Source organism: Rhinichthys klamathensis, unplaced genomic scaffold, assembly GCF_029890125.1.
Source record: "Rhinichthys klamathensis goyatoka isolate OS25496 unplaced genomic scaffold, OSU_Roscu_1.1 h1tg000947l_1, whole genome shotgun sequence".
Taxonomy (NCBI): Eukaryota; Metazoa; Chordata; class Actinopteri; order Cypriniformes; family Leuciscidae; genus Rhinichthys; species Rhinichthys klamathensis.
The window spans coordinates 521,144-547,455 of NW_026607271.1; the positions used below are offsets into that span (position 1 = coordinate 521,144).

At 41.5% G+C, this 26,312-nt stretch overlaps 1 protein-coding gene across 5 annotated transcripts; it reads right to left on the minus strand.

Moving 5' to 3' along the window:
- Nucleotides 1-323: 323 nt before the first annotated feature.
- On the minus strand, nt 324-25,557 carry si:zfos-741a10.3 (uncharacterized protein LOC796591 homolog). Of its 5 annotated transcripts, none has more exons than XM_056244247.1 (5): nt 25,465-25,557; nt 23,760-24,089; nt 23,089-23,205; nt 22,631-22,684; nt 17,807-18,063 (listed from the first exon to the last, which is right to left on the minus strand). In XM_056244247.1, the coding sequence occupies exons 1-5, from the start codon at nt 25,508-25,510 to the stop codon at nt 17,897-17,899; spliced, it is 714 nt and encodes a 237-aa protein (XP_056100222.1). In that variant the 5' UTR covers nt 25,511-25,557; the 3' UTR covers nt 17,807-17,896. The 5 variants fall into 5 exon arrangements, with proteins under 5 accessions (XP_056100223.1, XP_056100224.1, XP_056100220.1 ...); XM_056244246.1 differs by having other exon boundaries at nt 22,631-22,690; XM_056244248.1 differs by lacking the exons at nt 17,807-18,063; nt 22,631-22,684; nt 23,089-23,205 and adding exons at nt 324-564; nt 645-771 and having other exon boundaries at nt 23,767-24,089.
- Between the last annotated feature and the right edge of the window lie 755 nt (nt 25,558-26,312).

Genomic DNA, 26,312 nt, shown 5'->3' on the forward strand with positions numbered 1-26,312 from the left:
CAAATTAAAATTGACTGCATATATTTAATGAACTTTTTTTTTTAAATCAACTGAACTTGAGTCTTTTGATTGCAAAAACAGTTTAACTTCAAATCATTTTATTTTCATTTAACTCAATACCAAGTTAATCTTAACAATATGAACACAGAATCAATTTACAATTCTTAAAGAACAAAGTGTTTAGCAATATCATTTGACAAAGATCTTGTGAAGAAAAATGCACGAATGCGGCTAAACATGTTAAAAGTCATCTAAAAAACTGCAAATGCAAGCAGAAGTTTAAAACCACAGAGAGCAAAACTGAGACACGGATCAAGAACAGTTAAAACATCCAAATGTAAAATGTAAAACAACCCACCAACTAAAGTAAGATACCAAGAGCTGATATGTGAAATAAATGGAGTGTAAAATAACTGCTGGATGGATGTGAAAGTCTTGTAGATTCTGGAGTGATTCCTCATAGATGTGATGAGATCTGCTGCTGGTCTCTTCCATCTTCTGCTGTGTCCTCATGTCCTTCTCTAAATCCTCTCATTTGCACGCTTTGATCTTCCTCTTTCTTTCCTAAAATCATCATCTTATCATTATCATTATCTTACTCTTAATATTTGCATGTCAAAACCATAATGATAAATGTCTCTGACCTGACGTGAGTCTCATGTAGATGTGAAAACCTCCTAACAGACCCAACAGAACCACCATCTGAAAACACCAGACCAGCACATGCACTAGAGATGATGGACTCTCTGAACACAACACAGACACATCAATCTGTCAGTCAATCAACCAATCAATCAATCAATCAATCAATCAATCAATCTCCAGCTTCGATATTTGACCACTGTTTATGATAAAACGAGGTTGCAGTGACATTTAATTTAAAAAAAATATTTTGAATAGAATATCGTCAGGCATATGAATTCTCTCATGTCTGCTCCGGTTATTTGTGTTCACATATAGCTTCACTGAACAGCGTCCGTTAGGGCTTTTAGTCCAAAGGTGCACATATTTGGAGAAAAATTTATTTATCCTCACATGTTTACAAAATATTTCGTCATACAGAATACAATTTTTATTAATTTCCCACTGAATTATGAGATCTGAAGAGCTGGAAGAACATTCGATTGTTCGATTAAAATTATTTATTATTATAAGCTAATACAAAATAGTAAAACTATAAAAATAAATAAAAAATTACACTGATTTGTAGATTACAACAGAATGCCATTCTTCCACACTACTCTCACTATTACTGGAGTGTGTAGTGTGTTTACTGTGTGTTACAGGAATAAAAACCTTCATAGAGAATATAAGTGAGATCTTTGAGAACATGAGATTGTAATGAGTCTGATGAGAGAGTTACTGTACCTTCAACAATCACTTGGAGATCTCTAGATGTGTCTGTGCCGTCTGAGGCAAAGACTTGTAATCTGTAAATCCCTGAATCTGCTCTGATCACAGAGTTTATTATCAGAATCCCATTAATGACTGACACTTCATCATATCTGTTATTAAAGAGATCACATTCCTTCATCGTGTCATCCTTTATTTTACAAACTGGATCATCTGGTGTGTCGTAGTTTCTCTTGTGTATCTTCAGGTTATATTTACTAGCGTCCACCAACTTCAGTCTGAGTTTGTCTCCGAGAGCAGCGTTACAGGGAACAGACTGATGAAAACTGCAGTTAAACTCCACACCTGAAGAACAAAACACACACACACACACACACAAATTAAAATATTACACAAACATTCATAGAATTTTATAGGATCCTTGAGATCCATTTTTGATCAGTTTTCCATGAGGTTTTAAGTGTGTATATTTTCTAAAAACTAATATTGTAACTTTGAGGAGTACACCAAGATACTCTAAGAATATTGGCAAAAGAGAGAATAACAGAGTAGAGAGAGAGAGAGGGAGAGAGAGAAGTGTGAGAGAGAGGATTAAGTTCACCTTTATTATTACAATCAACTTGCTAGTACAAAAGATTTACAAAAAAACATGATAAATACATAATAGCCTACATAAAAATAAATTACACTTTCTTTCCTTTTTTTCTCTCCAATGAGGGAGAGAGAGAGAGTTTAAAGAGATATTGTTAAACGCACTATATAAATGAAGATGACTTGACTTGACAGCGCGCCTGCATCCCACGCCAGAGACTCTGGTTCAAGTCCCGCTCGGAGCGGGTTGAGTAGGACCCGTTATAAAGTATAAAGCTGGGAAGAGCCATGATATTTTTTTATATAAATTGGGCATCAGTTCTGGGAGGCCAAGTAGTGAAGATGCTGCTAACGCCATCGGCCGACTACACGGTCTCATCAGCGATCGCTCAGCTGAGTTGCATCAGCGCATCTGCTGTTCATCTCCCCTCGCTGCTAATGACTACGCTCAAATCAGGGCGCCCTATTTAAGCAGATTCAGTTCGCTCCTAACTGCTCGCTGCTCGCTCTCTGCAATATTGAAACAGGACTCGATGAATTCACTCTCCATCATCTCCTTTTTAATGCTCATTGTTAAAAGCTATTAGGATATGGGCACCATGCTTGTTGCTAATGCTATCCGTGTGCTTGGGCTTATCTAGTCGTTTTAATTTAAAGAGCATATTGCAGGTAAAAAAAAAATCTAAATTAATATATAACCTTGTATGAAAATACCATATGAAAAGGTAATGCAGGATTTAAAATGTTTTAAAACGACATAAGGGCACTAATTTAGTAGATAAAGTGAGCGTTTCTTGGACTGCTCGTAAAAACGGCTTTTTTTTCAACATCGCGTCATTTTACGTCACGCTAGGGAGCCTCAGCCTCGGCTCAGTGCAGAGTAGGCTGGTGTTCAGTGAGAGCGGCCGTGAGTCAGTGTGTTTTCGGTAGTTTTTGTATTTCAATCTATCATCCTCATGGTAAAATATTGTGTTTGTGGAGGTTGCAAAAACTCCGGCCTGTCAGGACATCGAGTCCACAGGTTTCCATAACAAGAAAAAGGACGGTGTTGTATATCTTTCGTGCCTGGTGCGGTGTGTGCAGCTGAAGAGACGGGATTTCTCTTCCGCATCGGCTTCGAGAAACGCGGTCGTGTGTAGCTTTCACTTCAGATCGTGTGTAGCGTTCACTTCAGATCGTGTGTAGCGGGTTCACTTCAGATCGTGTGTAGCGTTCACTTCAGATCGTGTGTAGCGGGTTCACTTCAGATCGTGTGTAGCGTTCACTTCAGATCGTGTGTAGCGTTCACTTCAGATCGTGTGTAGCGTTCACTTCAGATCGTGTGTAGCGTTCACTTCAGATCGTGTGTAGCGGGTTCACTTCAGATCGTGTGTAGCGGGTTCACTTCAGATCGTGTGTAGCGGGTTCACTTCAGATCGTGTGTAGCGTTCACTTCAGATCGTGTGTAGCGTTCACTTCAGATCGTGTGTAGCGTTCACTTCAGATCGTGTGTAGCGGGTTCACTTCAGATCGTGTGTAGCGGGTTCACTTCAGATCGTGTGTAGCGTTCACTTCAGATCGTGTGTAGCGTTCACTTCAGATCGTGTGTAGCGTTCACTTCAGATCGTGTGTAGCGGGTTCACTTCAGATCGTGTGTAGCGTTCACTTCAGATCGTGTGTAGCGTTCACTTCAGATCGTGTGTAGCGGGTTCACTTCAGATCGTGTGTAGCGGGTTCACTTCAGATCGTGTGTAGCGTTCACTTCAGATCGTGTGTAGCGTTCACTTCAGATCGTGTGTAGCGTTCACTTCAGATCGTGTGTAGCGGGTTCACTTCAGATCGTGTGTAGCGGGTTCACTTCAGATCGTGTGTAGCGGGTTCACTTCAGATCGTGTGTAGCGGGTTCACTTCAGATCGTGTGTAGCGTTCACTTCAGATCGTGTGTAGCGTTCACTTCAGATCGTGTGTAGCGGGTTCACTTCAGATCGTGTGTAGCGGGTTCACTTCAGATCGTGTGTAGCGGGTTCACTTCAGATCGTGTGTAGCGGGTTCACTTCAGATCGTGTGTAGCGGGTTCACTTCAGATCGTGTGTAGCGGGTTCACTTCAGATCGTGTGTAGCGGGTTCACTTCAGATCGTGTGTAGCGTTCACTTCAGATCGTGTGTAGCGGGTTCACTTCAGATCGTGTGTAGCGGGTTCACTTCAGATCGTGTGTAGCGGGTTCACTTCAGATCGTGTGTAGCGGGTTCACTTCAGATCGTGTGTAGCGGGTTCACTTCAGATCGTGTGTAGCGTTCACTTCAGATCGTGTGTAGCGGGTTCACTTCAGATCGTGTGTAGCGGGTTCACTTCAGATCGTGTGTAGCGGGTTCACTTCAGATCGTGTGTAGCGTTCACTTCAGATCGTGTGTAGCGGGTTCACTTCAGATCGTGTGTAGCGTTCACTTCAGATCGTGTGTAGCGTTCACTTCAGATCGTGTGTAGCGTTCACTTCAGATCGTGTGTAGCGTTCACTTCAGATCGTGTGTAGCGTTCACTTCAGATCGTGTGTAGCGTTCACTTCAGATCGTGTGTAGCGGGTTCACTTCAGATCGTGTGTAGCGTTCACTTCAGATCGTGTGTAGCGTTCACTTCAGATCGGAGGATTATCATCCCGGCGATATGATGGAGTTCAACATGGGATGCCGAAGCAAGAATATTGATCGTCTAATACTGTACCAATGGCATCAAATAGTGTGATATAGGTAGTCATGCCCTAAATAGAGGCAACTTGTAATTGAAAAACAAAATTACTAGGTTGATTAAATATTCAAATCTTTAATTTTCTGTTTATGTTATAACCCAGATGAAAAATATGTTTTAAAAATGTACGTGAGTATGTTTTTAGTATAACTTACAATAGAAATATACTCAAGTATAGTTTTTATACATTTAAAAGTAGGCTATAAATCTACCCTAAACAGACTAATGTCTGCTGGCCTGATATAAGATGGTAATAATCTGTACAATATTGTGAGCACAGTGTATATCGTTAGCGAACGTGTATATCTATAAGCACATCTCTCACCAAGACACCTGTCCTGTTCTCCATTGGTTCTCACACCACAACTCATGGTGTCTCTGACCGTTCTGTCTGACATTAATCCTGGCCTGTCCTGCTCTCTTGGCAGCATAGCAGGCTCATAATTGTATGGCTGTAGTCCGTCATACGAGTAAGTATTTCCTCAGCGTCCGAAATGTCATTGCGATCCATTGTTTTCCTGTTGTTTGAATCGACCGCTCTCCCGCCCGTTACGTCACGCCCACCACACCCATTTTCAGACGCGGAAGTAAAATTTTCTCACAAAAACGACTTCAGAAGCTTATGTAGCGTATTTATAAGAATATTTTAAAGAAAATCTAGTTCCTACATTATTTTTCTATACATTGACTCGTTGGGTCCTCTAACCTGCAATATGCCCTTTAAATGCTCTTGCTAGGCTTATGCGATCATATTGGCAATGTGCGTTACTTATCTGTTGTCATTGGCAACTGCTCGCGTTGCACATGCAGTGCTTTAGCACTATGCAGCGAGTTAGCACTATGCAGCGAGTTAGCACTATGCAGCACAGATCAAGCAGCTTGCAGTGATAGTAAATAACAATTCATGGTGCAAACTGAATTATTTCTGCTGTGGCACAGCTCTAAAAAGACATAGTAAACAGTCACGATTCAGTTGAGTCAATTAAAAGAAAGTCTCATCTGCTAAATCCTACTTGTCTTTCTTCTGCTAAGTTACATTGCCCCTGGATGCGCTTACTGGCTGCTTAATCCTTTATTTATTTTATCACAGGAGGTTGCTTTATGGTCTGTTTGGGGGGGGAGTAGTTCACCTCTCCTAGTCCTAAATCATGTGAGCGTCCCCTAATGCTGCTGCTGTCCTCTGACTCTCTGCTAAATTCATGGTGCTCATGAATGGTCAGGAGACTCATCTGAACTGAAACATATTGCCAACTAATTCGTATTTATTCATAAAGATTGCTAAGCATTTTAATTGTCTTATTGTCTTGTCTTATTCACAAGAGGTTGCCAGGGATGGTTTGTTTGGGGGGAATAGTTCTGCTCTCCCAGTACTAAACTGTGAGCGTTCCCTAATGCTGTCCCTAATGTGAGTATCTCTTTTTCAGTTTGGAGAAGGACTCGGTCCAACACGTCTCTTCAAGAAGAGAGTGTGCTCAGCTGATGCTATATAGAAGTGAGAAAGGGTCCCACTGAATGAACTTTCAGAGGCTCCTGGGGCATAGCAGACGCAGCCGCCTGGCTTTCTCCATATGAAGACCGCTTCAGCACTAGCTTCAGGATTAGGGTTGGGTACCGAAACTCGGTGCCAATAGGGAACCGGTTCCGACGTAAACGGTAGTAACCAGACCGAATAAGAACGACAATTTCGGTGCCTGATTTCGGTGCCTGACTTAATTAGGCACACAAGCACACACACAGTCTCTTCTGTCTCGCATGCGCGCTCTTGCTCGCAAGGTTTGGCTGCATTTCACGTGTAAAATTACGGGTCAGAACGCTCTCTGGGTGTGCCGATAGTCTGAATCCATATAGAATCAAGCCAATTCATTGGCTAATGGCGCGGGCGCCGCATCGACGCACTTACGTCGTCATATTATGTTGGCGCGCGCGCGCCATCTGCTCCTCAGATTTCTCTGCCGAAAAAGGAAGGTGGTCGGCAGTGCGAGGAGCTTGGCAGCGTCTCGTTCCCTATTGAGAGAACATAGTTACACAAGTAACCAGAGATGTTCTCTTTCATAGGTTCACTCAACGCTGCGTAGCTAAGAAGCAGTGGATTTGTATTTGTATAGGCTGCTGTATCACGTGCCGTTTGAGCTGACGCGCTACAGCGATCTGTCACATTTCAAAGAGCCAAAACGTTATTTATTGTGTGAATCTCGTAAAAATATTGACAGAATCTGACAGCTGTGGATTTGTTCCATATCTAAAGTAACCTTCTCTGTCTTGTCTGTCGTCGGTGTCAGTGTCCTTTTTGTCCACGATTTTTTCTCTGCGTGAGAAAATGGATGTGTGGCGTGAGAGCGTGTGAAAAGGGTCAATTGCGTGAGTCTCACGGTCACTGCGTGAGGCTGCTAGTAATCTCTATTAATCTCCAGTATTATTACATTCTTTGATACAATATTGTTTTATTTGATATTATGTAAATGTCTAAAATGTAATGTAATTTTTTTTTTTTTTTTATATTGGTTTTATTATTACCATATGTTACTTGTATTTATATTGTTTAAAGATTTAAGTTAATATTGTGTCCAGTTTGGTATTATTTTTTGATAAAGTGTGTGCGGTTTCGTTTTCTTAAGTACCGTTTCAAGAACCGTTTAAGCACCGGAACCGTTTAAAAAATACCGAGTAGGTACTGGTATCGGATAAAACCCAACCGATACCCAACCCTATTCAGGATCGAGTCCCGAGGGGGCCGTGGCAGAGCGGCACGCCCTGTGTGACAACAGATCACCCCGGCCTGCCGCCAAACCCTCAGCCCGTGATCAGACCTTTTGTTTCTCTGGGCCGAACCGCTCCTAGAACGAGGTCTACTAACACAGACTGAGGGGCCATGTACAAAGGGGATGCTTTAAAGGGATAGTTCACTTTGAAATTAATTTTTGGTATGTTTTAGCTTACCTCAAGGGCATCCAAGATGTAGGTGTCTTTGTTTCCGCAGTAGTTTCAATTTTGATATTTTTAGGTCAAACCGTTCTTGTCTGTCAGTCATACACTCACTTAAAGGATTATTAGGAACACCATACTAATACTGTGTTTGACCCCCTTTCGCCTTCAGAACTGCCTTAATTCTACGTGGCATTGATTCAACAAGGTGCTGAAAACATTCTTTAGAAATGTTGGCCCATATTGATAGGATAGCATCTTGCAGTTGATGGAGATTTGCGGGATGCACATCCAGGGCACGAAGCTCCCGTTCCACCACATCCCAAAGATGCTCTATTGGGTTGAGATCTGGTGACTGTGGGGGCCATTTTAGTACAGTGAACTCATTGTCATGTTCAAGAAACCAATTTTAAATGATTCAAGCTTTGTGACATGGTGCATTATCCTGCTGGAAGTAGCCATCAGAGGATGGGTACATGGTGGCCATAAAGGGATGGACATGGTCACAAACAATGCTCAGGTAGGCCGTGGCATTTAAATGATGCCCAATTGGCACTAAGGGGCCTAAAGCGTGCCAAGAAAACATCCCCCACACCATTACACCACCACTACCAGCCTGCACAGTGGTAACAAGGCATGATGGATCCATGTTCTCATTCTGTTTACGCCAAATTCTGACTCTAACATCTGAATGTCTCAACAGAAACCGAGACTCATCAGACCAGGCAACATTTTTCCAGTCTTCAACTGTCCAATTTTGGTGAACTCTTGCAAATTGTAGCCTCTTTTTCCTGTTTGTAGTGGAGATGAGTGGTACCCGGTGGGGTCTTCTGCTGTTGTAGCCCATCCGCCTCAAGGTTGTGCATGTTGTGGCTTCACAAATGCTTTGCTGCATACTAGAGGGCTGCATTGGGATTGAGTCCCGCCGGGTCCCGCGGGACCCAACGCAAATCTCGCGGGAGCGGGCGGTTTAAACTTTGCTGCGGGCGGGAATGGGCGGCTAAAAAAACCCGCACGGTAGCCTGGTGTGTTCACACCGAACGCGAAGAGAGCGTCAAATACGCGCCTATCGCGTCTAGTTAGACGCTTGAACATTCACTCGAGTTCAAATTTTCCAACTTGCGCGGAAGACGTTCGCGGCAAACGCATCACCCAATTTGTGTCGTGCCCGGCGCGAATGATGCATCTATTCGCGTCTTTGCATTGACTTTGTATGTAATCTACTCGCGCAAATAATTAAATTCGCGTTCGGTGTATAAGCGATAGCCAGGCTAATCTTCCTGATCAGTGCGTCAGAATACATGCAGGCCAGGGAAACGAAACAAACAACCCCATGAATCTCTTTAATAATAGCAAATACGTGTTTTTTTCCTGCGGGACGGGAGAAGACACAAAATCAATGCATCTCTATTATTGTGCGGGAATAAATTCTCAGAGTTTTGCGGGTGTGGGCGGGAGTGAACATGCATATCGCGGGAGCGGGCGGGAGTGTAACACATACGTTGCGGGAGCGGGCGGTAATGGTCAGAAATTCGGCGGGCGCGGGATAAAGAAAACAGTCCCGCGCAGGGCTCTACTGCATACCTCGGTTGTAACGAGTGGTTATTTCAGTCAAAGTTGCTCTTCTATCAGCTTGAATCAGTCGGCCCATTCTCCTCTGACCTCTAGCATCAACAAGGTATTTTCGCCCACAGGACTGCCGCATACTGGATGTTTTTCCCTTTTCACACCATTCTTTGTAAACCCTAGAAATGGTTGTGCGTGAAAATCCCAGTAACTGAGCAGATTGTGAAATACTCAGACCGGCCCGTCTGGCACCAACAACCATGCCACGCTCAAAATTGCTTAAATCACCTTTCTTTCCCATTCTGACATTCAGTTTGGAGCTCAGGATGGTCTTGACCAGGACCACACCCCTAAATGCATTGAAGCAACTGCCATGTAATTGGTTGATTAGATAATTGCATTAATGAGAAATTGAACAGGTGTTCCTAATAATCCTTTAGGTGAGTGTATAATGCAGGTCTATGGTCACCACCTCAAAGAGCATGCACAGAGAAGTCCAAATTAAACATGATTTAATGACTTGTAAATGTAAGTACACATTGATCGCCTAAGACACGAAACGAGCGGTTTGTGTGAGAAAACGAACAGTATTTATATCGTTTTTACCTCTTGTAAACACAGCCACGTCCAAGTGATCTGACGGCGCCGGCGCTTCGGTCTTTTCCGGAAAGCGCCGGAAGTGATCTCTCGCGCGTGTACGTCACTCAAACAATTTTTTAATTTTTTTATTGTTTTCTTTTATGACGGTTTAAACATCCCGGATAAGCGCAAATTAGTACCATTTTAATTAGCCGTCTTACCTACAATCTCTGTTCTGTGTAAACAATGAGTGACGTACACGCGCGAGAGAGATCACTTCCGCCGCTTTCCGGAGAAGACCGAAGCGCCGGCGCCCTCAGATCACTTGGACGTGGCTGTGTTTACAAGAGGTAAAAACGATATAAATACTGTTAGTTTTCTCACACAAACCGCTCGTTTCGTGTCTTAGGCGATCAATGTGTACTTACATTTACAAGTCATTAAATCATGTTTAATTTGGACTTCTCCAGACCTAGTTCCCTCGACAGCCTTCCTGACTTCCCCTGAATACATTTCAGGGATGGGGCATGATGGCACCCGCCTTCAAACCTCTGGAGAGATTCCAGGCCGGTCCTAACTGGACGCGGAGGTTCAGATGGCTACCGCAGGAATTTGTGGTATTTACCATCACTTCTGCGAGCACCCCCTAAAAAGAGGAAGTTGTGCTTACGCCAAATAGAAGTGAGTGAGTCTTCTCTCTGTGAGGAGATCCTGAGAGCATTCGGTCATTTCAGTGCTCTCTTTCCTGCAAGGTGGCTTGGAGTAGGCTGTTTTCCTCCACCCTCAAAGTAATGTTGCCTCTATTTTCTTGACGCACACCATGATGCAGAAGCATGGGAAGCACGTCCTAATCGTCAGGTTCCTGAAGGAAAAAGGGAATCTAAAAAAGCCTTGCGCCCCTCTTTATCCTCTTGGGCCTTATCTCTGGTGCTACTGCACTGCAGAGACCGCCCCAGAGCCACTGCAGGCAGTGAGTTAAAAATTCAGTTTTTAAAGAAACAGTTCTCCTGCTCGCGTAGTCTCTACTAGATGGTAGGGACTTGCTCGCTTTCGGTCAACGAGTTGTGCCTGTAATTCGGGCCGGCTAACTCTCACGAGCATGAGACCCCAGCCTGGATATGTGCCCAAGGATCCTACCTCTCCCTTAAACTGGGACCAGGTGGTGAGCCTGCAAGCGCTGCCCTGGAGGAGGCAGACCCAGCCCTGGCTTTCTCTGTCCGTCCGCTTCATTGCGGTTATGCGTGCACAGAACGCAAGCCTTAGGACCCCAGACCAGCTCTTGTCTGTTAGGAAATCAGCAGAGAGGGAAGGCTGTTTCCAAGCGAGGTTGGCCCACTGAATGGTGGCTGCCTTCATCTTGGTGAAAATCCCGAGATGCACATGTCCACTTATGTGGTGAGCTCCTCTTAAATGAGTGTGTGCTCCCGCCTAGGCGTTGACACAGAGTGCTCGCTGACAGATATTCTAGAGTTTGGGGCTGTGCGACACCTTAGTCGAACCGCTGCTTCCCGTGGGCTCCCTTCTCTTGAAGCCAGTTTCACCGTGAGCCCGGTTCGAAGTGTCTGCAATATCTGTCAATTATTTTCAATATCATTGCCAGACATGTTACTACTTGATGCCTGTGTCTCATTCGAACCATCACTCACTTTAGGCCCATCTTGTTCTCTGGATTGCTCTATCTCAACAATAGCCTCAGATATTCCTGCAACAGTCTCGGTGATATCAACACTACAGCCACTACAACTGTTCTCCGATTTCAGCAAGCGTGGACCTTTCAGCGCTCGGATCGGGCGCTGCGCTTTCACTAGTCACTTCAGCCGGATCATTATTCTCTGAAACATTTAAAATCTGCCCTGAATTAGATTCAATTCAATTTCTTGCATTTTGAGCCTCTTTAACCAGAGGACAGGCTGTTTTAATGTGACCATATTTTCCACAGACAAAGCATTTCATGGGACTCAGTGTTAGGGTTTGTGGAGAGATGAACCCAATCGCAGACAGTATCCAATTTACACGGTTTTATTCAGACAAAACAGGGAAAACAAAACCCACGATGGGGCAAAACAAGGCTGGTGGGCAAAAACAAAAACTAACAACACTAGACTAAGACTTGACAGATAACTAGACAAATAACTAACAACCGCAACAAGATCAGGATTTTACAAGACAGAGTTCTTCACAAGGTACTCACGGTAGGGATGGCTGACACGAAACAGTCGTTACGAAGCTTTGCGAGATCCCGAAGCGCAGATGTTTCGAAACACTGATCCAAAGCGTGATTCAAAACACCCATGTCACGTGACTATGGCCAAACGAAGCCTCGAAATGTTTCACTAAGTGTTTCATCAGGTGTGATCTGCCGAATCAGCGTTTGATTGACACGGTCGGGAACAACAGACCACACAATCGCACATCTGTATAAAAGTGAAATCAACGCATATTGACCTCGTGCGTTTTTGTGAGAGGAGTTTGATTTTGAGATAGCGGATTTTGGTGATATAGTGACATAGTGCGATATAGTGCGATTTGATTAGTTATAGACTATTTAGGCTTACATTTAAATTTACACAACACATTGACTGATAGGCTAGAGACAGACAGAGTATAGCCTACATATAGTGACACATTAATAGATGCATAGATATAAATATATAAACAGCTAGATTAATAGATAGATTTGGCCAGAACTCATGATCCACTAACTTACTGGAAAGAGAGAGCTGTAATCTTTCCTCATTTGTATGTCCTAGCTAAAAAATATATTTGCATGCCAGCAGCAACAAATGTCCCTTGTGAGGGGATTTTTTCAAAGGCTGGAGAAATTATCTGTAAAAAAAAGTAGGCTAAGTCTTTCCACAGCAGAGAAATTCATATTTTTTAATAAAAATCTCTAAAAAAGTGAGACATTGTGGCTTGATTTCTTTTATTTTGAAAAGGACCAAAATAACATTATGCACAGTGAGGAGCCTATAGGTTACAAGCTTCACATATTAGAAAAATACAATAATAAAAAAAAAAACACATTTTTTAATGGCTCGTCAAGGTTGTTTCAGATCAACACCTGCAAGTGACCACTAGGTGTCACAGTGGAGACGGGTGTCGGATTGATTCGAAGCCTCGAAACAATATGGCCCATTTGGTTCAACTGTTTCATTGCTTCACGAAGCCTCGATCTGCCCATCACTAACTCACGGGAAGGTATACACACAGGTATTGTATCACAGGATTCACAATGAACCGGCACAAGACAGCAAACACAAGGGGATTAAATAGAGAGACTAATGATAAAACAACAGGTGACACAGGTAAAGCAATAATGACAAAACGAGGATAACAAGGGGGCAGGGCAAGAGAACGAGACAACACAAGCACATGGCCCAAACAAAAGGCCATGTGCTTGCACACAAAACATGGGTCTGTCATGATCCTGCCTCAAGAATTAAAGAACGACAAGGACTAGATGGCAGAATCATGACACTCAGTGCTGATAAAGATCGTATAATCTTTTCCAAGCACCGTTAATTTAACAGACACCTCAAGTGTTGCGATTTCAGCACTCAGTATCATAACAGCCTGACGTCTGAAAGCTAACGGGTTTTCAAACCCAGAGGAGTCATTTTAATCTGCCCGACTAATTTTCCATAACGAGATAAAATACTCTCAAGCGCTTTATCAGAGATAAACGGGATTACGTTTGAAAACATCATCTTTTTCGAAAGGTTAAACAAGGGTAATACGGGAACAAAAACATCCTGAATAGTCAAACTACACTCCACTAAATGATTGACATTTTCAACTTCTTTCAGAAAGACAACCATTGCTTTATTCATTCTAGAAGCAGACATGATGTTTTGTGCACCTATTTCTCTTCAATAGAAACCAAAACGTTCTCAATGGACACTGATGCATCTACCAGCATGCACTTGCACACAAGCCGAGCAGACAAACAGGACAAACCATCGGAGTTTGAGCCCATCTCTGCAGAAGTCAGCACTCCGACTCTCTGTCCTCTAATCCAAAGCAATATTCAAAAGGAATAAACCCAGAAAACAGAGAGAGAGAGAGAGAGAGAGAGAGAGAGAGAGAGAGAGAGAGAGAGAGAGAGAGAGAGAGAGAGAGATTAAAATATGTCAGTGCCAGATGCACACCAGTAGGCTAATGAGTTTTTTTTTCTAAGGCACGTTTATAAAAGTTACTTAAATGCCCTGAACTAAGGCCTAATCTTAATCTAAGATCTGTCTGTGAAACCAGGCTTTAAACACTTAAAACAAACAACTCTATTACTAGATCCTGCAGTTTTTGGGAAAACTCTCAATGTAATATTACAGTGTTTTAATGTCAGAGCTTCATCATCAGACGAGTTTGATCTGAAAGTCGACTCACATGCAGGAGTTTTCAGCAGCAGCATCAGTCCAAACATGAGCATCATTCCTAGAGTCCAGAAGAGCCAATAATCCAGCAGAAGAGAGAAGATGTTGATCAGTCCCACGGTCGCTAGAAGAGCCGCTAACACTCGTCTGTGCTCGCGTATATAAAGACTACTGCGACTTTCTCAGAGAAAAGGAGAAGTGCAAGCACAAAGTACAAAAATAACTTACACGAGTCTTTTCTGTCCTGCTGTGGGCTTTCCATTGGCTAATGCTTCTGCATTCTTACATTTTCATGTAGACATTATTATGTTAATAAGCTGTTTTCCTCACCCGTGTTGCTTTTATAACTGATATGAGCATCACTGAGCATCGACCGCAAGTAAACTGGCTTCGATGATGAGATGAACAAACCGTCTCCCAGTGATGGAATAACACTAAGGCCGTGTGTCCACCAAAGCGTTTTTAGCCGGCTGAAAACGCTAGACGCTATGCTGAAAACGCCTAGCTGTGAGCGCATGAGAGCGTTTTGGAAGCGCAGCGTTTTTTCCGTTGAGACGTTCCGTTGCTATGATACAGAATATCCGCAGCACAGTTTACTTGTAACTGATTTCGCAGGTAATTTGTTTCATACTAAAAAAAATATTTTTCATCCATTTTGTTCGGTTTGCTCTGCTGGTTGATGTCGTTGTACAGAAAGAATGTTGTGACAGTTGGTCGGTGTGATATTAGTCTCGCCCCTCCTCCACTGTGATTGGACGGTTGGTGAAAAGTGACAGTGATGAGCGCTGCGTTTTATCCAAAAGTTGAACATTTTTCAACTCTCGGCGACCAGTAAAAACGCCGGGCGCTCAGCGCTTCAGCGTGTAAAAAGCGCCGAACGCTCAGCGCTTGAGCGTTAAATACACGCTCAGCGCCTCGTTGCGCTCATGGCGTTTAAAAAACGCGGCACTCCCATTGAAAACAATTGAAAACGTACGCCAGCCGCGAGTAAAAACGCTTTGGTGGACACACGGCCTAACGGCATTACTTTTTCCAGTAACGAGTAAATTGATTACTCTTCTCATCTTAATAACGCCGTTACCGTTACTACCAAAACATGCGGTGCATTACTATAAAGCTGGGTTTTTTTTTTCATCAGACCAACTAGATCTCTGAGCGAGAGGCAAATACTTTTTTTTACTGTTCTTCCTTGGTTAGTGGGCAGAGCACGAGACAAGCGCATAAATGCTGACGATTGGCTGAGGTAGAGTAAAATGTCATTGTAAGCCAATCAGAGGTAGAGTTGGGCGGGTGTTCGAAAGCACGCATAGTAGTGATGGCCATTCGGCTCTTTTGACTCAGCTCACTGAAAAGAGCCGGCTCTTTTGGCTCACAAACGGCTCTTTAAATGACTTTGACTATAATATTTCAATTTTTATTACATAATTATTTAATTTCTATAGGCTAAATTTGTAAAAAAAAAAAAAAAAAAAAAAAAAAAAAAAAAATAGAGTCGGCTCTTCAGATATGCGAGCCAGCTCCCGACGTTCACCTAAAAGAGCCGGCTCTTAGAGTCGGCTCATTCGCGAATCGCGAACGACCCATCAAAAGCTCATTCGCGAACGAGTCGACCCATCATCACTAACGCTCATTCGCGAACGACCCATCATCACTAACGGCTAACGCTCATGAATTGCGAACGACCCATCATAACGCATAGTCGGACAGGGTAGAGGTGGGGTCACATTTGAGCATTTAAAATTTAATTTTACTTGAAAGTAACGCAATAGTTACTTTCTTAAGTAACTAGTTACTTTTAAAATTTGTAACTGAGTAACTAATTTAGTTACTTTTTGGAAGAAGTAACTGTAACTAATTACTTTTTAAAAGTAACTTGCCCAACACTGCCGTCTACTAAAGAAAACATCTGTCACGATTTGCACATCATCGAACAACTTTTACCCAAGTTTGAATTAACGTGTCCGGGAACAAAATCATAATGGATGTCACTAACAATGTCAAATTTATCAGTAGAAGTTTGTCTAGAATATCTAAAGCATTTTACTCAATGGAGACACAAGGAACATGTCAAAGTTTTCCAACATTTGCAACATTTCCTTTCAACTGACGTGTTCATGTTTCTTGTGAAATGTGACACATCACTAAAACACAACTATGATCTTCTGCTTCAGCTCTTGCTGTTCAGCTGTCAGTAAACCCTCTCGGTTTCTCTCAACGAAACATGAATCACACAGCGCTTCAAAACTGACACTGGATCCATTATTTGTTTCTTGTAATGTTTTGTTGTTCACTAGTTGGTGACAAAGTGAAGCAAAAGACAGAACAAGAGTACAGAAAAACAGATGTATTTTAATTGCATTGACAAAAAAACTAAACAATGTATAAAGAACTGGGCCCGTATTCCTAAAGAATCTAAGAATCCTTTTAGAAAACTCTTAATTTAGCTTAAAAACTTTTACGTAGGAGTCTTAGCTTAAGAGTGATTCGGGACCGATCTGAGAGCAACTCTGAGTAAGGAAAAGACAAAAACTCTCATCTTAGTGAGGAGGCGGGGCTGACCCCGTTGCTATGTATGACACAATCTTTTGAAGACTGTGATTGGTTGGTTGTCCAAGAAGGAAAAAAAAGAGCCATTTTAAGTATAGAGTTTACTCACACACACACACACACACACACGCACATTATATTTATGTATATAAATCCTTTTTTTTACCTTGCTGTTAATTTGATTGGCTTAGAATGATAAAAATTGTTCCACTCTTTCCAATTACACTGATTGCTGTCTATTTAAGTGGTGGTTTGAATGTTTGTTTTGAAAACATGGATTAAAAAACAAGAAAGACGAGAAAGCCTGACTGGTCAGAAGAACCGTGTTTACTGTTAGCCGAGTTAGTGGATGAACACTAGGCCGTCCTTAAAGGAAAATTCGGGCAGGGTGTCACAGCATGGAGCGAGAAGCGGACGTGGGAGCTTATAGCGCACATTATTAACGGTTCATTCCCCTGCTTGTGCGCACCAGGGAAGCCTGCTATATTCATAAATACAGTTTTTTGAGCCTGCAAGGTGGGAATGTCCAGTGGAAACTAAATGAACTGCGACACAATAAGAGGTTCTGAAAGTGCTGTAATGTTTGTGTGATCACTGCTTACAGAAGGTTGTCACAGACCCAAATCACTATTGCTTTATTGTATTTTCCCATTTGCCAAATATCTTAATGTAGTGATCATTTCTGGCGTTATGGCATTCCTGCGCTGTGTCGGAGATATTAGCGTGTCTCTAATAAGATCAGTCACAAACATGATCACTGCACAATCTCATCTATAGCGTCTTATTAACTCACTGTCGTCATCTATTGTCTGCATCACATTTCTTCTCCCTCTTCATCGTTCTGTCATTTTCTCCTCTGCTAAAGAAACTCTTAAGCCTCTTAAAAGTCCTCATCCATACTCCTAACAATTTTGACCTTAAGACCTCTTTTAAGGGTTAAGATGCTTTCTGAATTACTTTTTTCTTTACTGGGATTTTTTCTTTAATTTTAAGAGTAAACGCCCACATTTCTAAGAATTTTCTTAGAATTTTGTCACTAGGAGCTACTTTTTACATTAAGATTCTTTAGGAATACGGGCCCAGATGATTATTTATTTCGCACATTATTTGTTCACATCACTAAGGGTTTGTCCGGTTATATTTCTGCATCAGACACTCAATAACCGGAGCATTGCATCATAGTCCGCTCGCAACTGGGCCGTTGTGTTTTCACACTCGCAGTCTGTGGGTTCGTGGTCGTTTCACACTAGCGTGTGTGAACCTCAGAATACACACAATCCTCGTGCGTCTGACGCGGCCGCTGAACGCTGGAGCTGGTGAACGTCACTTCTCCATAATGAACCTCTTCTTCCTTCATCTTCTTCTTCCTCTTGTTCTTGTTGTTCTGAGAGTTGACGGTGGCATATTCTACATCTGCAGACACAGAGAGAGATTATACACAAGAGTTATGTTGCATTGATGTTGATAGTAAGCAAAGTACTAGAGACAGAGTCACCTGGATATTTACCATGAAACATATACAGATCTGTAGCAACTGCGGATCAAGGAAGGGGAGTTTAATGAAATAAACAAAAAGTAATGAACATAAAGCTGGAACAAAATAACACTGGGAAACAAGGACTACAAAGATCAGCAAACAAAGTGAAACACAAGGACAAACAAGCTTGTTAACAAGGAAAACTACAAAACTACAAGCATGGCCACAGGAACAGGACACAGACACAAGAGGAACATAAACTTCAACATAAAAGTCTCTACAAAACAAGCTCAACACTCGGATCGTGACAAGAACTTATTTTAAAACTTATTTCATAAAACATATTTTTATCCCTATGACAAATAAGTTACTGTATTTGTTTATTTATATCTTTATTTGCATTCTTATCTATACTGTACTTCATTTATTTATACTATTCATTTTGTTTGCATTTATTTATACTCTTTATTTATTTATTTATATTGTATTTAATTTGTTTATACTATTTATTTTAATTGCATATTTATTTATACTGTATTTTATTTATTTTTTTACTATTTATTTATTCACATTTATTAATATTCTTTATTTTATTTGCATGTATTATATATATTTATATATAAGTATGCAAATAAAATAAAGAGTATAAATAAATATGCAAATTAAATAAATAGTAAAATTAAATTAAATACAGTATTGTCACAATCCCAGACTCCGTAACCTCCCTCTCCGGCCATCAGAGGGCGCCCTCGCACGACTATTGACTCTTCCCTGTGCACACTACATTTCCCCAGCTCTGACTCTGATCACCATGCCCAGCTGTAGCTCATCTATCAGGCTTTTTCTCTGTGCAAAGTCTTGTTTTGCTACTGTGAACATTACTAAGCGTTTATCCCTGTGATTGCCTGATCCGATTGTGACCCGATCTGTGTTTGATATCTCCTTGTCTGCCGCCCGCCTACGTTACCTTTGCCTTGTTCTCAGACTCGGACTGTTATCCGCCTGGTATTTATATTACGATTTAGCCCTGTCTACACTGCTGTGTCTGCTGGTTTTGACTCTCGGCTGTTTGACTACTCTGCACAATAAAGTAAGCTGCAAATGGATCTCTCTGACTCTGATGATTCACAACGAAAGACTTCGCCACCCCCAGATCCAGCAGCTATGGCAACCTTGTCAGCAGCCTACTCAGCCCAAGCAGATCAAATTGCTGCCCATCATCATCATCAGTTGAGTCATCTCACCTCTTTAACGGACGAGCTGGTCAAAGCTGTTCATGGTCTTCAAGCTTCGTCATCTGAGCAATCGCCCACGCAAGCCTCCGCCGCTGTTGTTTGTCCTGCAGTAATTCCGCCTCCCATGGGTCCTCGCCTCGAACTTCCAGAAAAGTTCGACAGAGATCCTGGCAGATGTAAAGGGTTCTTTCTCCAATGCTCTCTATTCATTGCGCAACAACCAACGCTGTATTCCACTGAAGCTGGTAAGATCGCCTTTGTCTGTTCGTTACTCACAGGGAGGGCATTGCATTGGATAACGGCAGTGTGGAGAGATGATGGAACTGTATTTCTCCAACATTTCCGTGAGGTCTTTGAACATTCCAAGGAGGGGAAGAGTGCGGGCGATGACAAACTTCAGACAAGCTCACTGGTCAATGTTCTTAGAACACCAAGGCAGATGCTCTATCATGTCAATGCGACCCTGAGCCCACACCACAAGACCCCAAGACAATTCTGGCCCCAGACCTCATCGTCGCTCCCATTCAGTGGGACGTCGACACCGAGATCGAGCAGATCAACTCTCGGTCTGAGATCCTGTCTGCCTGTCCACCCAACCGGGTCTACGTCCCCGATATGCTCCGGAACCAGATTCATGCTCTTCCTAGCTCTGGACATCCAGGAATCACGACCACCATCCAGCTGCTACAAATACAAATAAATCGCTACTGGTGGCCCTCTTTAGCTCGAGATACCACTACCTTCGTCCAACACTGCCAAATCTGCAATACCCAGAAATCATCACGTCAACTACCTGCCGGTCTGTTAAAGCCACTTCCCATTCCACAACGCCCTTGGTCACATATAGCCATTGATTTCATCACCGATCTGTCTCTCTCAGAGGGTCACACCACCATCCTTCCCGTTGTAGACAGGTTCTCCAAGGCCTGCTGCCTAATACCCCTGGCAAAGCTCCCTACTGCTCTACAAACAGCAGAGCACCTCTGCAACCAGGTATTCAGGTATTCCTACCTGAGGACATCATCTCGATAGAAGACCCCAGTTCACATCTCAAGTCTGGTCAGCCTTCTTCAAGACCCTTCAGGTCAACGTCAGTCTCACGTCAGGGTATCAACCTTCAATCAAACGGGCAGGCCGAACGCATGAACCAAGAGGTTATCCGATTCCTACGCTCCTACTGCCATCAGGAGAACCCACGAACGACCCAGCCGTGAACGACTGGCTACTACGCAGTGAAGAAACATGGAATCAAGCCCATATCCACCTTCAACGGGGTAGTAGCCAGGAAACCCCAGGATGCACTGGAAGGGGGTCATGCCGGTGGAATGTTTCTGGATGGAGTTGTGGGCGTACTCGGCCCATATCAGATAGCGGTTCCAGTCCTCCTGATATTGATGGCAGTAGGAGAGTAGGAATCGGATAACCTCTTGGTTCATGCATTCGGCCTGCCCGTATGATTGAAGGTGATACCCTGACGTGAGACTGACATTGACCTGAAGTGTCTTGATCCGCTGTCAGAGGGAACAAGCTAACCGACAACGTCGTCCTGGGCCGGAGTACCACCCGGGCCAGTGGGTCTGGCTATCCACCCGAGACCTACGCCTGCGCCTCCCCTGTAAAAAGCTCAGCCCCAGGTATGTGGGTCCATTCAAAATAACACAACAAATCACACCAGTCTCTTTCCCTCTTGCCCTGCCTAATCATTACCGTCTTGCTCCCACCTTCCATGTCTCACTGCTCAAACCCGCTGATGGTCCCAACGAGAGGGAGGAGGAAAGGTCCCAGGAGCAGAACCCCCAACACATTCTGGTGGAAGGCGAGGAGGTCTATCGAGTCCAGGAACTCTTAGATTCCAGACGTCGGGGCAGCTCCCTTCAGTACCTGGTCGATTGGGAGGGATACGGCCCGGAGGAACGTTCATGGGTTAACGCCACGGACATTCTGGACCCCAGTCGAATCACTGACTTCCATCACTCTCATCCCAACAAACCTGCTCCCCGACCACGTGGGAGATCCGACGTCGTCAGGCTTCTCGCGCCAGGAGTCGCTTGCGAGGGGGGGGGGGGGGGGTTCTGTCACAATCCCAGACTCCGTAACCATCCTCTCTGGCCATCAGAGGGCGCCCTCGCCCAAATATTGACTCTTCCCTGTGCACACTACATTTCCCCAGCTCTGACTCTGATCACCATGCCCAGCTGTAGCTCATCTATCAGGCTTTTTCTCTGTGCGAAGTCTTGTTTTGCTACTGTGAACATTACTAAGCGTTTATCCCTGTGATTGCCTGATCCGATTGTGACCCGATCTGCGTTTGATATCTCCTTGTCTGCCGCCCGCCTACGTTACCTTTGCCTTGTTCTCAGACTCAGACTGTTATCCGCCTGGTATTTATATTACGATTTAGCCCTGTCTACACTGCTGTGTCTGCTGGTTTTGACTCTCGGCTGTTTGACTACTCTGCACAATAAAGTAAGCTGCAAATGGATCTCTCTGACTCTGATGATTCACTACAAGTATAGTGTATTTTACTTACTTTTAATACTTATTTTATTTGCATTTTTATACTCTAATAATTTATACTGTATTTAATTTATTTGTACTTTTTATTTATTCGTATATTTCTTTATTCTCTTTATTTTTATTTGCATGTTTATCCTCACACATCATGACTTTGCTCTTCACGCTGGATCTCATTTCCGTGACTCAACGTCAGGACTGTGTGACAAATGGTGTTACAACATTTACAGAAAAACAGAAGGAAGCTTTCGGCTTCCTTGCTAGACTTCTGTTGGTCGATTTCACTAAAGCCACAGATGCTTTTTTATCACTTTTCTTTCACTCTAGAGTTTTTGTTTTTATTAAAAGCATGCAGTTCGGCTCTGTAACTCATAATATCACAAATCAGACTGTGACTTACAGGTGTAGAGTCTGACCATTATCATACTGATGATGATGCGTAAAAAGCCCATAAACCTCCAAAACCTGTCAAATCCTTCAATTATTATTATTTTTTCTGTAAAAGGTTTATATAAAATGTGACCGTTGCTGATATTTCCATATTGTTTAGCCTACCACAATGAGGGCAAGATTTACATGTTCACATTGCTACTGTAAACCGTTCTGCATTTTGTTCAGTTCCCAAAACTGCGTGTTATTTACTCGTCAAAGCTCATTTTTTTCTCATATTTGTGTGAATATTTTTTTTGATGTTTGTTGAATCTGTATTTCAGTCGCTCTGATCCTCATTAAAGCCTCCCGATGTGAATCTTACCTGGTCTCTTCTGTTCTTCCTCTCTCTTCTGAGCGTCGTGTTCATTCACATGATCTGAAACATCGGAGAAAATACTCACATTAAGCATCGTAAAAAACTAAACACCAATATTAAACTATGAGGAAATGTCAGGAATTGTTATCAGTCATTTAAAGCTAACCAATAAATACCCCCCAAACTGTTTCTGCTTTCACCTGTTTTCTATTAAAATAACTTCTACGATGTTATATTAGATGTTTTTCATGCATAAATATAAATATCTGTCATTATTTACTCTATGAAAAATATTGGAGCAACATCAGAGTGAATAAATTATATTTACTGTACATATATTAATTTATCGGATTGTTTAATATAAACAAATGTACAGATGAGGACATAAAATAAGTGATGAAGCCGATAATACAGCGGCGCTGCGATACTACATTTCATAGATTGATGAACTCAACCGGACTGACTTCTTGTGGGTTTGAGCTGATTCTTCTTCTTGTAAAAGTAATACGCCACGATGACCAGAAGTATAAGAACTACAGCGAGACATCCCAGAACGATGGCAATGATTGCAGGATCTTCCCCTATGGAAGGAAAACACAGGACGAGGTTATTAAGAGTTAAACACAAAAACGGCTGCAAAATATTAATTCATAACAACACTGTAAAAAAAAAGTTGCTGGCTTACATTTTTAAGTATAATGAACTTGAAGGATTAAGTTATTTCATTTATTAAATTATTTAAATTACATTAAACCGACTTAAAAAAAATGAGTTGAATCTTGTATATCTTATAATAAAAGTTGAAATTGCTTAACTTATTTTAATGAGTTAAAGCAATTTAAAAACATATGTTGTCATAACTTATTGGTCATATATTTTTTTACAGCAACTGAATTAAACAACTGTTTTATTAGAAATTAAAATCTGCTGTTAACACATATTGATCAAGCCGTTTTCTGTTGACACTATCTGTCAGATTATACATATTCTACTGAGATTTTCTGTATGAATATATGTAGATGTTTCTGTCTTTCTATCATTCATCTGTTCTTTATGTGTTATTAGCATTGATTTGCATGACAGTGAGATCTTTGAGAACATGAGGTTGTAATGAGTCTGATGAGAGTTACTGTACCTTCAACAATCACTTGAAGATCTCTAGATGTTTCTGTGCCGTCTGAGGCAAAGACTTGTAATCTGTAATTCCCTGAATCTGCTCTGATCACAGAGTTTATTACCAGAATCCCATTTTTGACTGACACTTTATCATATCTGTTATTAAAGAGATCACATTCCTTCATCGTGTCATCCTTTATTTTACAAACTGGATCATCTTGTGTGTTGTAGTTTCTCTTTTGTATCTTCAGGTTATATTTACTAGCGTCCACCAACTTCAGTCTGAGTTTGTCTCCGAGAGCAGCGGAACAGGGACCAGACTGATCAAAACTGCAGTTAACCTCCACACCTGAAGAACAAAACACACAATTTTTCAATGTTTGAAATTTAAATTATCCAAAAATCATGCTGTAAGGCAATAATCACTATTGACTCTTTCAGCATAAATTAAAATTTGAAAAATAGTGATTCTAATTTTTTATTTATTATTATTCTAATAAATTCTGTGGCGTTTTGTAGTGAAAATTGAAATTACACAAAAAGATTTTGCACTTAATTAACCCGAATAAAAAAAATAAAATCTTTATATAACCATCAATGCCAATAAACAATGGCACTTATACTGTACACTTTATTTGTCAAATGTATAAATGTTATGTTTAGAAACATCCAGATGCTAGAACTGATCACTGAAAGGTTCTTTGGAAAACCAAACATTTTTCTTCAATGGAATCGCTGCAAAAATCCCCTTTTGAAATCGTTATTTTTAAGACAGTGTGTCATTTGAGACACACCTACTATTACCGGTCACTGAAAACTAAAATTCCTTTTGAAACCCGTAATGTTAAAACACAAAGGTTTATTTGTCAACTCTGGGTGTTTGTATAGTCTTTTTAGATAATAAAGAAAACTATTTTAAAAGGACAATTTTCACACTATCACTATGTAATGTGTCTATTAAAACATTCACCATACATGCATCACAGGAGAAATCTATAATTTTAGTATTTTTTCTGAACTCTATGAATATGTCCACCACATTTCATACTTGGTTTAGAAGATCATAATAGATTTTAAAAGTAATAATTAACATGTACTGTACCACTTCCACAAATAATTAACCACACCACAAACATTAAACCAAGACTTACTACCAAATCAGTCCTATTTCTCTTTTTCTGCTTTCCACATCTACTCTAATGTACAGTACATGCTATGAACATGGCTGTGACAAATTGCTTAATATGTTCCTCATATTTGGATAAAAGCATCTGCTAAATGAATATATGCAAATGTAAATATCATGCATTTTCATTGTTATGTATAGCAAGAGTGAATATATCAAGTTTAAAGTCCCGCATCATTTTATCCCTTAAAACTCATCTTTGATCACCAAAATGACATATTTAAACTTTTTTTTTTTCCTTGAAAACAATTTCTTCATGCCTTAAAACATCTTGAATGTAACTCGACACCCTTGCCTCATTTAGTATACTCGGTTCTATGAATATCCAAATGAGCCCCTTCATAAGGCTATATTAAAAGTGCTGGATTTTCACCACATGGGGACTTTAAACAATAAAACACATTTTTAAAAATAGATGAAATATTAAGTGCGAGGTAACTGATTCCAAGGCTGCTGTAATGTGACCTTCATATAAGTTGGAAAATCAAGTCATAAAAGTGTTTGATACGGTATCGGTTTGAGCTGAAAGTCGACTCACATGCAGCCGTTTCCAGCAAAAGCATCAGTCCAAAGATGAGCATCATGTCTGGAGTCAGTAATCCAGCAGAACAGAGAAGGTGTAGATCCCGACCTCAGTCCGTCTGTGTTCTGGCTCTCACTGAAACACAGCAGGAAATTATCTGACTTTTACAAAGAAAGGAGGAAGAGGAAGTTTCCTCATCTGAGGGAAAGACAAGCAGACGCTGAGGGTCAGCAGTTTCCAGTAATACATTCTTCAACAATGGAGACTAAAAAAACAAAACAAACAAGCAACTCCATACCTTTATCGTCTCAAATGTACTTTATCTTCAGAGATTATTCTTAGTTTGAATCAAATAAATGTTCATCTGTTCTAGTTATAGCTACAGAAAAGCAACACTATTTCTGCCAGCGATACAGTATAAAAGCAGAAGCGCAGAGCAGCAGATCTTCACCAACCACAAAACAACTCGTCTATAAACACATGCATGTCACCAGCGTTCAGTTTAAAACCACTTAATCAACCTAGCCTAACACTACCTTAGAACAAGTATTAATAGACGTTTTACAACTATTTGTGTATCCTGCTATGAAATATCTTCCTGTCAACATCAACGTTCATGGTGATTTTTTTAGGCCCTGTGGTTTTGAAACCGGAAGTGGGCAATGTGTGAGAACGAATGGGCTCATGGTCTCACAAATTCACGTGCAAGTTTGTTATTGGCATAATTTGTATATATTTAGACATTTCTCACATCATGTGTGGACTAGTGTTTATTGCACTATATTGTTAAAAGGCAGCATTTCAGATACATGCATTTACAGTAAAATACGTATTTAAAAATAATTATTAGAGTATTATTTATT